This window comes from Cyphomyrmex costatus, unplaced genomic scaffold, assembly GCF_001594065.2.
Source record: "Cyphomyrmex costatus isolate MS0001 unplaced genomic scaffold, Ccosl1.0 scaffold275, whole genome shotgun sequence".
In the NCBI taxonomy this organism is placed as follows: domain Eukaryota; kingdom Metazoa; phylum Arthropoda; class Insecta; order Hymenoptera; family Formicidae; genus Cyphomyrmex; species Cyphomyrmex costatus.
The window spans coordinates 1091816-1105387 of NW_017276855.1; the positions used below are offsets into that span (position 1 = coordinate 1091816).

General features: G+C 41.0%; 1 protein-coding gene across 1 annotated transcript; it reads left to right on the plus strand.

Moving 5' to 3' along the window:
- The first annotated feature begins 124 nt into the window (after window positions 1-124).
- On the plus strand, window positions 125-13572 carry LOC108774859 (uncharacterized). Its single transcript, XM_018541067.1, has 7 exons — window positions 125-286; window positions 2560-2744; window positions 4034-4278; window positions 4831-5100; window positions 11447-11786; window positions 12900-13191; window positions 13310-13572. Exons 1-7 carry the CDS (start codon window positions 125-127, stop codon window positions 13529-13531), a joined length of 1716 nt encoding a protein of 571 aa, XP_018396569.1. The 3' UTR covers window positions 13532-13572.

Genomic DNA, 13572 nt, shown 5'->3' on the forward strand with positions numbered 1-13572 from the left:
ATACGCCCATAATAACGGGCCGCGTGCACAATCCAGCGCATTCACCGTATCAATTCGTTTCCTGGATAACGAGTCGAAGGAGACGAAATGATGAAATCCGTTTGTTTCCGCGAAACAGTGAGTGATGGCTCTGCGCCTAAGGGGTAGCAAGGATGTCAAGAAGAGCTTCTATTACGTTTGGTACCTCGGCGCGAGGGAGGCCAAGGGGGTGGACGCGATGCCCGGTGCCATAGCTTACCTGCTGGAGCGGGAACGGCTTCAAGAACCTTTCAAGGTCACGTTGCAGGTGAGTGGTACCATCCTGAAATCCGGTTTCGGTGGCGCGCACCGAAAATATCACGGAAACGAGTCGACTGACGACGGATATCTGTGCGTTCAACCGACCGGAACTCGCGTTGATTATACTATCGTAATTTCCTTTTTCTTTCTTCCTCTTCGTTTTTTCTTTCTTTTTCATGCATATCCCACGTGTACGACAGTGAAAGCAGTCGCTGGAGAACACAAAAATTGCGAGATCGCGACCCGCGGTCACTGGTTTGCTCGACGAGTTTTCCCAGTCGATCGCAGTGAAACGGACGAGTTCTGTCGCGCTGAGTTTGACAGCGCTTTTGGCGCATTTTAGGAACGTGGGAATTTGCAGGAAACGCGCGACTGAAGAGAGATGCGTTAACCCCGATGGAAACGCGCGTTCGCGATATGTGTTGCGAAGGAGGAAGAATAAGTCATTCATACATAGCACATTTTTCAATCATTCCCGTTAGAATCCCGAATCCATATATCTAGTCGTTTGTAATTGAGATTTGTGAAAGGATGTTCTTTTTAATATATGGCAATCTCCTTTACAACAATTAAAACGCGCGTGCAAGGAAATCGTTTCCCGAAGGCGACTTTGATTATGTATTTGTAACGTTACGCGTTCGCCGCTCGAGTAAATGTAATAATAAATTCACTGACCCGAATCTTACGGAAACGAGTGCAGTACTAATACGCTACTTTGACGGAGAAAAGAGAAATTAAACACACACGATGCCAAAACTGTTTCGCGACCGTTAAACGCGGACACGTGGTATGCGCTTCCCGGCGCATATCAAGTGGCGGCTGAAAAAGGATACGCTCGCTCGTTTAGAAATCGCGTTTGCCGCCGGTGCGTGATGCAATAAATCTCGCTTCGAGCCGCGGAGTTTTCGAATCCGGCGCGGCGCGAGACATGATTTAGCGCTCGTATTAACGGTGCCGAATGAAGCAAACGAGTTCTTTGTGGTGAATTTTTAGCTAACGTCGTTAGGGTTCACCGCAGATGCGCTCGCGCTGTTGAAAGGAGATTATTGCACCTGAACGGTCTCTGCGATAGAAACCTGGACAGTTGAGTAACTGATTAGGTTTTATCTCTAACTGTATCTGCACGTTATCGTGAACTTTCGTTTTAAAGGTTGTCGTTTGCTTTGTATGACTATACAAAGTATAAAACAGATATGTAATGTAAAAAATATTTTTACCTATATTAGATATTTTTTACATTATATATTTGCATTTCTTATATACTCTTCTTTATTTCTTATTTGTAACGCTGGCTTTTCCAACTTGCCCGATACACTTGCTATGCAGTATAGAGATTCACAGTAAGGCACGTACATCGTGTCGAAAAAAGAACGCATTATGAAACGAGATTCATTTAATCGTTGTGTAAGTCTAATTGTCAGCGTATATCGACGATGCGCGAGGAAAGTCTATAAGAGTGTCCGTGGGTGGCAGATATCCATAACCAGTCTCGCAACCGTTTCAGCAATTCGAATCGTCGCGATGATCGACAGCACGGTAATTAAGTGCAACGATGCGCGAGGAAAGTCTATAAGAGTGTCCGTGGGTGGCAGATATCCATAACCTGCAGTCTCGCAACCGTTTCAGCAATTCGAATCGTCGCGATGATCGACAGCACGGTAATTAAGTGCTCTCGCGAAGTGGAACACATTGTATACGAGAAATAGAATTACGTGGCACACGCCTTCTCGCATATCTGCTCTCACGTGATTCACTTTAAGTACAAGGACAAACGTTTGTGCGGGACGCCAGATGAAGAACGAGGTAATATCGAGAGAACGTTAAAAACTGTACGATGCGCGCGAGAAACTCGGATTATTATGAATTGATTACTAATTAATGCGAGCGATATTACGATCACGTTGAACGGTCAAGAAATAGAGTCTTATTCCGAGACATCGTGTACGCCTTTTATCATCAATCTATACGTTTATTTTATTAAATATGTATTTAAACGCCGCAACCGTAGTGCGGAACGTATCGCGGAGAATCCTCGCGATTCACGAGGTGCGAACAAAGCCGCGGTTTCTTAGGCCGGAATCAGACTACGCATTGAAAATTGAGATTGAAGATTGAAAATTGAAATTTGACCAATCGAGGATAAAGAAAATTTAAGTCCTATTATTTTGATTAGCCAAAATTTAATCTTTCAATCTTCAGTCTCAATCTTCAATGCGTAGTCCGATTCCGGCCTAAGAAACCTGCGCGCGTGCTTGAACGGCGTATATTTATATTTGATAGGTGAGCAACAAAGGTCTGAAGATTATACAAACTGTCCATCCTGGCGGCTCGACAAGGTCGGCAGTTAAGCACTTGGTACCGGGTCACGCGGTGCTGGCAGCCGTGCAGCGAGAGGACATCGTGGCCGCGACTCTGCTTCTGCCAAATCCGGCGACGAACAATCCTGTGCACGTGCACGCATACAGGTTACTATACATCAATTTATCATAACAGACTAACAAGAGTTGAATGAGCGTAAAAGAAACTAGCTGTATAAATTAAACCAGCTGAGCTAATTTTTAACGTATTGTAATATTGATTAAATGTTAAAATTAAAATTGAATGAAGATAAGACATATTTTGGAGCTAATTAGCTTTGTTCTCTTTCCATAGTCGGCCACGCACGTTTGAATCGCTCTTTCATTAATCAGGCAAGAATATAGAACTTTAAGAGCTTATAGAGATCTTTATTGAGAATGCAAATACAAACATGGGAACCTAAGGTGCGACTATACGTTGTTTATCCATCAAGTCTGTGTCAGGAATTCGCGGTTAAACAGAGAGGCCATGCAGTTCATCGCCTCGATTCTCTCATTACCAGCCACGTTTTATTCTTTAATTAATGACTTTCGTAATTCTAACGGATCGTTAATGATTTTCATAATCTCGGCTCTCGCGATGTTCACACGTATAGCTCAGCCGCGTTATATCGTCGCGGCAAAACTGCGAACGGATAAAAGTATTCGGAGCAACTTCGCTATTAAATTGCAAATTATCAGGGCTATTAGTTCAACGATCTCTTCCACAGCGGCGTGATAATTAATTCACATTGAAAATAATTATTCAAAGTTCAGAAGCGTTCAACCGAATTTTATTTTATGCACGAGAGACTGCGGGGATAGAAATGAGGTTATAAAATGTCGTTCCATAAGCATCACACAATACCGATGGCGATTGTTCAATCGAAGTTAACCGCGAAGGCGCACGATCTCTTTGGCATGCTCAATGAAAGTCCCGTTAAAGAACATTTTGCTACATGGAAGAGCTGGGACGAAATATTACAACTATATGTCCCGCAATAGTGTATTGTATACTTCGTATACCAACGACCTAAATGAGTAGCAGCAGCCGATCTTTCCCTCGCTGGGAACGCAGATTATCATGAGCTTATATATTATATATATATGTGTAATAATATTTTCCGCGTATTTTTCATAAACGGAGCAGCTTAATCCCACACTTCATCGTAGAAGTTTTTGTACATTATCCATACAATCTTACTTTGCCGCGCCGTTCTCAATTGTTTTTAGACACTCAGTATAGCATATGCGTGCGACGTTACGTAAAGGAAGGCAGGTAAATTACAAGGACTATACAGAGCCATACAGATGAGGTTTCATTTGTCTTCTATTTTACCGCGCTTTGTCATTTTGATAAAGGTAGAATCCCGTTCATCTTTCGTCTCACTTTCGACTCGCTTTTTGGCCCATTCTAGATGCGATTCGGTCGAGACCGCCGAATTGTTAGGTGGCCAGTTAAAAGCGCTAGCGTCACACACTGACAATTTGGCCAGGGTTAGCGCGAGCGAAGGTAGAATCCGCAGCAACCTAGGCAGCGACGGCCGAAGTACCAGAGAGTCCGAATCTTCCGAAGGTAGCGGTGAACTCAGACACGATCCGGTCCAAACCACGACCATCTATGAATCTTTGGCCGCCGAGTTACGAGCTAAATTAGGAAAAGGTTAGTTTTTGGGCATTGCTGCCACATTATACTTATTTTTTATACAAGATTTCGTACCTATGTATATTGAAAGGAAATGGAGATCGATTTTAAAAGAACATTTTGAAGAATACTATAAGGCTGGGTCCACAACCTTGCTTTAAGAGGCCGTAAGCCGTAAAAGTCGTAAGAAATTGACTAATCCTAGTTGAATGCGAGAAAAATAATTTTCTGTGATTGGTCAATTTCTTACGGCTTTACGGCTTAGGGCCTTTTAAAGCGAGGTTGTGGACCCAGCCTTAATGTAAATAAAAGATTAAACGAAAGAAAATATATTTCATAAATGAATGAATAGGAATAGAAATGTACAATACAATATAGTATATATTTATAAAAGCAATTTTTTGAGATACCTCAGAATTTCATTCACTCCTTCTCATTACCATTCATATGGAACGCTGCTCTTGTGACGATGTTGGCTGCGCACGAGAGAACGAACGACAGAACGTCCGCGCGCGTCATACGTGTCAAGGTAACGTGGGTACGAAGCGGATAATCATGTTTCAGGCAGAGGCAATTCCGGCGAGAACGACGTCGGCCCGATATTATTGCCGCCGCGCGACTACGATACCGTGCACAGACATCACGGCAACTTAGCCGGCATCGAGTTCAGGCGTTGTCTGAATCAAACCATCGTGGGTAGCACGGCCGTTGACAGGGGTGGCACGAGGAGCGCAGCCAGCAGCGGCATAGGATCTGATAGCGCGGCGACGCCGCCACCCTATCAAACGCACCATCCTCTCGGCCAGAGACCGTCTAGACCGTCTAGAGATTCCTCTTCCGGTGAGTGCCTTTCAAAGGTTTGATGCGACGATGAGCTATAAACGTTATGTAATGAATATTATAACGACATAGAGTTCTCTTAGATTACTGAAATACCTATTTGGAAATATTCTTACCTTGAATAATCAAATGTGTTTTTAGATAGTCGTCATTTAAAAAATAACTCTTCGTTTCGTAAATTAATTTGTAGTTTTATGTATACATAAATTCGCGTAGGGAATCTTTATATCTTAAATTCCGAGGATCTCTAGTATTTTTTTCAATAACACTAGTTTACAAATTTTTAATAATTTTTAGCGCAAGAAAAGAAAACAACGTATTTTGTGGCTCTAAATTTGAATTGATTACCATTGGAAAAATGTTATCAGGTCGAATTTTTAATATAGCATATCAATTTTAACTTTTAAGTTGTAGCATGTCTTTTCAAATAATTTGAGTGCAAGGTGAATGTTCTATCGGGATTTAATGATATTTGAGAAACATTATCAGGAATCATTGGACGAAACTATAGACTACTGAATGTGAATGTTAATGATGTACGTGGAACTGATCCAAAGTCCAAATTTAGAAAATAGGGGGGGGGGGAGTGTGGAAGGACTTTGTAGCGTAAATCGGACGATTTTGCGGTCACACTACACGAAATTCTTTCCGATTCATTTTTCGCAAACCACGAAACTTGATCAATTAAAATGAACGCCAAACACAGAGTAACAGATCTATGTGACTGAAATTTGGCGTGTGATCCACAAAAAGTTGCCGGACACTAAAAATAATCTCGACACGTACTGCTATATTTTAAACTTTGCATGGACTTTACAACGACCTACGTATTACATAAACAGTCTTCATACGCTCTTGCACAAAAGCTTGTAAAGTAATGTAATTACTGACAATAATAATTTTCGATTAGCGCAATAACGCCAGAAGTAAACTCATCTTTGCGAGAAATTGGAGCTTGCACTAATATTAAGGAACATACGGTGTATATGAAATTAGGCGTCAGCAAGTAGGTCGTTGTAATATCTGAGAGACATTTTCGCGACTCGGTCGTTGCGTCAAGCTATACGATGCAACATCCCATTTCAGGCAAGAAAACCTGCGCCGAGGAGTGCGCGTAAAATTGGCGGCAAGCGTGACAATCGCATCTAGCGAGTGAGAAACTTTGCCGTGAATATTATCCTCGCAGTTCATAGAAATTCCTCGTCATTGGCCAATACCTCCGAGAGTATCGTTGCGTAGGTACGTTACACGGCCGCGAAAATAGGTTTTCAGGACGTAAACACACGCGGGTTTACCTCGAAGCTGCTATTTCGATGCAATTTACCTTCTTATTTGGCATACTTAATGGAAAATTTATACCATGTTGACTCCCGGCAATTAAATTTATTGCAGTCTTATACACGCGCGATAGCTGCGTGTAGTATCTCGAAAGTCGTACAACTTGTTCAATTTACGCTCTAAGACCGATCCGTAAATCGCGTCGTAAAATATCGAAAGTCGACGACACGGTGAGATCGATTGCGGGAGAAGAAGATTGGAAGTTATATAAACGCGCCGTGTACGACACGAATAGCGCAGAAGAAAAAAAAAAAAAAAAAAAGAAACAATTGCATCGTTACGTAATTTGCGACTAATTGCAAAATGGAAAGTTTTTAGAATAATCTTGCGATGCTGTGTTGACTGGACGCATCATTGCGCCGGTTAAACGTTAACGCAAGCCGATGCTGGGCGCCGCGCCGTACGAAAGTGAAAGTCCTCGCTTCTTCTTTTCGCGATCCGTCTCAGGAAATGATCGAGCATCCAATAATCATTCTTCTCGAAGCGAGGAGAATCACCGGAGATCGGGGGAAATCAGCTTTATGTGCGCGGCAATAAAACGTAGAGAGCGAAATGATTGCTCTCCAAAAAACTTATTGTCGAAAATTCATGAAATAACAGCGTATTTTTGTCGTCATTATCAAGAATATCAAACCAAGTTGCGATTAAGTTTCTTTGTATTTTTGCCGTTATTCTGGCTTGAAGGAACAAAAAATTAAGCGTATCTCTCAGCAATCTATATGTCTCCTGCGCATGAAAGCGGAAATATATACTTCCAAAGATTCATTATACTCGACTGCGATGACGGCAAAAATTTGGGCGCTTTCTACTCACGGGATGCGTATATACCAGCTTGAATCTTATCGACTCTCGTAGAAAACTGGGCAGTGGCGATCCGAGTGACCTCGTAACCCAGTTTGCTGGTGTATAGCTACGAAAAATTGTTTCTCGTTGTCGTCTTCGAACACGTCTACTTTTCCTTCTTTCTTTTCCGGCTGTTCCGCCATCGAGACATCCCTATTGAATACGAAATCGAGTCTGGCCCGGTTTGTCATTGTGCACGCAGTCTTCTTCAACAATAAAATCATTCACTTTCGCGGTCAAGCTTGAAAACTTTGCATTCGCGGGATACTTGCACGCATCGCGCGACTCTATTAGTCTTTTCTATTTACCTGAATTTAACGTAATGAGGCAAAGAGAAAAGTTGAACCGTGTAAAAATTTTTATCTGAAAAGGACAGACCTTATGTGAGGAAAGTGCGCAAAATCACATCTTTATGTAAAGCAGACCTAAAAATTATATATTATATTACAATCAGATGAAAGTTATAAAAATGAGCAAATATATTAAAATTCTAATTTTTTTTATAATTTAATTTTATAATCAACACCTAGTAAATTTGCTCACTTCTGTAATTTTCAAGTTGTGTGACACCCATATTAAACTCCTAGATGCAACGAACTTATTTATCGAATTCACGACAATTTTAACCATAACGCGAGAGAATCGCGTATCGCAAATTAGCGACTTGTTAAAGTTTCTCTCTGTATGAGAAATCCCATTGAAATTTTTCATCATCACAACCGAAACATTAGCGGCTAAAACTTGTTAAAGTGAACGGATCGACAGCAGACGTCAAACCATACAATTATTGACGTCTGATGAAGAAAGAGGCGTTCAAAGACTCACGATCCGATTAAGAGAAATTTATTTCGTTTGTAATATGTACCCTTTGGGATTTAGGGTAAAGGGGAGAGTATCTTGAGAATGGGAACGCAGCGATAGAGAGAAGAGTAACGGTGATGTTTAGTATAAATGCCTCTATTGGTACACTCGAGCCAGAACCGCGCGCGTATGAATCCATTCCACTTGCTTTATCTTTTGCACAAAGCAGCGTGTAGTCTGATATGCAGTGGTACACATTAAGATGCACGCGATGCGCGTATATATATCGGAGCTTTGCGCTCGTCCTCTCTCGGGGCGTGCCTACTTCTCACGAGAAACGTGTTTTTAACGGACGAGTGACCCATATAATGTCGTTGAATAAATTTCGAGATGAGGTGGATGGAGGAGAAAAAAAAAAACGACGAATCTGATAGCCCCGCCGCACCATGTAGATACCGGTAGATACGCTTGGCTCCGGCGTTAAGCTCGTACGCCGAGAGAGAGAGAGAGAGAGATTGTATTGAGCACCTGTTACAGTGGAAGGAATACCGTTAGGACGTCGTCGTGTCAGCGGCAGGTATACCATGGCAGAACGGGCGTACGTATCTCGGCTCCAGGGCTGTGTACGGTCACAAAAATCAGAGCCGATCGCCGATATTGGCGGCCAGGACTTTGTACGAAAACTGGACGTCCCCGGTAAACCTACAGTTCGAAAAGACTTCAAGTATCCCACGCAATTACGTACCGCTAGCAACGTTGACTCCTTCGCTCGATGAACAGTATAATAGCTAACGATAACCCAAAATAACGGCCTGAAATCGTGCGCGCCATAGACGCATGATGATTATTCGACTCTTTCGAATTATTAAATATCGCGTGACTTTTGTACAATTCTTTAGTCTTCGACGCAATCTCGAAATTCAATTAAAAATTGACTCGCAAACTCATTTGCGGTTTTACGGTAAACCTACTTTTCCGAGCGGTCTTTTCCAGCATGAGTTATGGCGAATCTCGATCGCTGTGACAGCACGAATAGTATAATATATATATATAGTGGAAGGAAGATATTCTTTACGTTATTCGATAAGGTGCACCGCTGAGTCTCCCCCCAGGGGAGACAACGCTGAAACACGTCCGATCCAAGTGTCCAATTTCGAAGCTATCACATATGTGCGCGTCGAAACTACATACTGACCACCCGCCTGCGAAGATTCATTCATCGCTTGATACAAACAAGACCTCCCCGCTCTCCAATCCGCTGTCCTGTTATCAGGGGAATAAATCCGCTTTTAACTCGAATTTCAGGAATTTGGCGAATGTTAACCATATCCTATTCAAGAATGTCCAGGACACTAATAGCGATTGAACACATTAGTGCGCATTAAAGCCGTCGTACCCTAATTTAACCTGAGTGTAAAAGTGAAATGGGAATATATTTTGAATTATAAGATACATGTTTTATCCAACGTAAAATGTTACAGATTTCGCGGTGTAAACCCCATTTCTGTATAAATATAGATTATACGAAACATACATTTTTTTTTTTCATTAATCTGTGTGACCGCTTTAATGTGCACCAGTGAGCACCGAGTGCAGCCTCCAATACAATTCGCTTTAATAATTCGCCTGTAATAATCGTAGCTACACACGACTCTGCATGGCTTTTATGCAAGGAAAAAAATGATTTGCTTATTTAATTCTCAACTATACCTTATTATGACGATTTAAGTTTTAACCTTGCGTTTTGTTTAAATTACAAAATGCAAGTGAATCTCCGTGTTATAGCGATTGGTAGAAAAAGATTCAAAGCTCTTTTTACCTACAATTTAAAATCTCATAGTACCAACCAGATTGTTCAATTGTCCAAAGGTTTTTACTTTAGAGTCCAAATAATCCATTGCTGTAATGGAGGATATTCCTAGATCGGATAATTGAGAAGTGCGACACGCAGATAAACGCATCCTCCTTCCGTCATATTTATATTTCGCATGATTAGAGAGGACGCGACAGATGCTGGACCGCGATGATCAACACCTGACTTTTCCACTGTCCCACCGTGTGAACGACGCGCGGCGCCTCGTTTGCTCCTACCAGAAATCCTTGCGGTTTAAAGCGACGTGACATACTTAACTGCCTTCGCATATCTTATAGTCACGATTCGCCTCTGCATCGTCTTACATGACGTAGCTGCATTTTGCGCGAAACTATTTTAATGCCGCTTAGATCCCAGTCAGAGATTAGATGTCAGCTTATCGCTTCTCGGCGATGCTAATCAATTACGCTCTCATCGACGTTTTATTGTATACGAATTTTTAGTATCTTATTATGTACCGTTATATGTGCATACAACATCTTTAAAGTAGTCGATATTGTAATAAATAAAAACTGCACCGTTGGTCGCAAATGCTTCACAAATCAATCTGTTTTGTACGGTGATAAATATTATAATAGATGACTATAAATTATAATTCGCATCGAAAAAAAAAAGCCAAAAGCATTTATAAAATTTTCAGAGGGAACTGACGTCATTCGCAATGGATTTTATCCTGCGATTCTTATACCTAATACTATTTCGCCTTTGTATTTTACTGCGAATCGTTGCACAAACGAGTCCTTCGTCGAAGAGAGGAGAATTTCCATGCGCAGCCGGGAGAAGGCGGGAGCCGAGAGCGCCGCTCCGTGTCGTCGTTGTTTACGGCAACGGGTAATGACAGTTATGCTGATGATGACGATGATGAGACGTTGCCTTGACGACGACGACGCCGAGGACGACGGCGACCGGCAGCGCATAAATTCGTGCGTGAGTCGACCTCGTGGGAGGCCGTTGTACGTACGGAATAAAGTTCCGCATTCTCGGCCCACAGCCCGAGGCATCTCTCAGCCTCTTCGTATCTTTTCTGAGTCTTCACATCGGTGTTCTCTCCTCTCCTTCTACGTCTTTTTAGCCCGCTACCGCTCTTTAAATCTTTCGTGACCTCACCGAGATACCAAATTCCGCGAGAATCACCGCCGGCCAAAATTAACAGGGCCAGTCGGTAAACGCTACTTGATTTTCATCCGTTTATCGTCTTATAGAACGAAAAATCAAAAAGCGAAAGGCTATTAAATAAAAGTGTAATGTAATATTTGAGTTAGCTTTTTTTTTTTATAAAATATATATAGACAGAGATAAAGTTATTCGTTTTCATTTTAATGATTAAAAACTTCTTGTCTTATAATTATAATATACTGTAAGAACTGTGTAAGAAGTCAAGTATGAAAAATATTCAATATAAAATATATACTATGTAAAGGAAGTGAAATTATGAGCAATTATAATTATATGTTAATACGTTAACTATAATTATATGTTAATCATTTGTAGACGACGACTGGGGCGTGCCAAACGAGGATAATGACTATTTACCAGAAGTGGAGACAGCTGCAAGCCTGACATTGCCGCGACTGCCGCGAAGCCCAGAAAGATTATCCAATCAAGTAAATAGGGGAGTTTCGCCAAGCTGCAATAGGAATCGACGAGCGGCGGAATTTAGACAGCGATCGCCGAGTCCTCAATATCAGCCCAGGGTCAATCCCGGTGAGGTGACCAGTCCCAGAGAGAGGTTCCACGATGCTAAGGAAATGTTTAGGGCGATGGAGAGGGAGGCCATTGCCAGGCCTGTTCTCTCCAGGCAGAGAGACATGGAGCATCATCCTGTACACAGGTGTGCTTTAAGAATCATGTCAAATTAAATAATATGGAATTAACGAATAAAATCAAAATCAGAATACAGTCGTCTTCTATTAATAAGAAATGTATTCTATACAATTTGTTTATATTTAAATTACAAACTAATGTACTCTGGTTTGCAAAAAGCGCGATTCGATCGCGAGTAAAAGTCGGAATGCAGTATCAGCGTCAAGATTATCAATCCAGTGATCTCGGTAAACGCGACGTCAACTATTATCGCGTTTTTCATTTTGCACATATACGGTTTTATCCAGCTTTCCACGCTCGAACGGGTTTCTAGTATCAAACATTTTCACCAAACGCGTTCTCACAAGAGAGATTTATTTATAAAGATACAAATCTCGATACGTTCGTGAAAAATGTTTGTGGAAGTTGTAATTAGAGAGAGCGTTGGTATCCTGCATGTCCAGATTCCTAAATTTATTTGTAGAAAATGTCTCTTGAATGATTTTATAGAAAGAAAAATTTTCCATGGAATAGTTATTAATTGTAATCCGAGAACAGTCATCTAGGCCCTAGGGTGTTCTTATATTCTAAGTGGCAAAAAATGTAAATTATTGTAAAATATTTTTTATAGATATTTTTTAACATATTTTCGTTCTTTTTGTAATAACTATTCGAATTTTTAAATGCAGCTTCATTAAAAACCTGCAAAATATTAATAAAAATCTTCAATTTTTTTTGGAAATACTAACATAAGAAGTAATAAACTATATTTAACGCGCTTATACATATATATATATTCTATTTAATATTTATTTGGTTTCAACTGATCTTTTTCAGAAAACTGTGGAATTAAATCTACATTCATAAAGTTTTCAAATACCAATTAATCGGAGAATAATCAATAATATATGTGTGTTAATATAATGTAATTGTAATTAAAGTGAAAAAATAATTCGGGTAATAGTTTACGTATAAAATATGTTGGTAACTATTCCCGGGTTACTGAACGTACAAATTAATCACATTCTAAACTAGAATCACGTTCAGACTTGTTGTATTAATTTTTTTAATTATTATTCGTTGTTAATTGATTAAAGAATTTGTGGAATGTAAGGATTTATTCAATATTGTTATTTAATAGAGTCCAGTCGGCTAGACAGGTTCACGAGGACCGATCCGGCCGACAATATCCTGCAAGCTTAAACTCCATGTCCTCGCACGAACATGCAATCAGACGAAGTCAACCGGATGTGCTTGATCGTGAAAATGTCATATCTTACAAGGGCAGACCTCGACCCAGGACTCATCATTATGCGATTGAACGTCCACCTGAGCCGGAGATTTCGAGACCGCGACCAAGAAGCTTTTACGAGAATCTGTCGATCGGCAGAGATTTTAGAGATCAGAGGACTCTCGTAGATCAAAGGACTCTCGTAGATCAGAGAGATGTAAGAGTCGTGATTCAAAATTTCATTTGGCACCGAAAATCTAATGTAATAATAAAATTAAGTTTAAAATTATAAACGATCTCTGTATCTTTTTATCAAACAGATGCGAGAATTTCGAGAACGTGCACAGCACCCGCGGGAATTACGCGACAAGTTGCGGACGAGAAGCACGACCTACCAGGAGTTGTCGGAGCACGAAAGATATCCTGGACTCGATCGTGAAAGTGCCAGACCGCCGTTGGAGATGATCCCGACATCCGGTAGATATCGTCACAGCTACGCAGAGCCGCCAAGATTGGGCCTGGCTGCGCTTCATCCCTACTGATGCGCTAGCCCGTTTTAATTGGTGAATTATTTAACGAATTA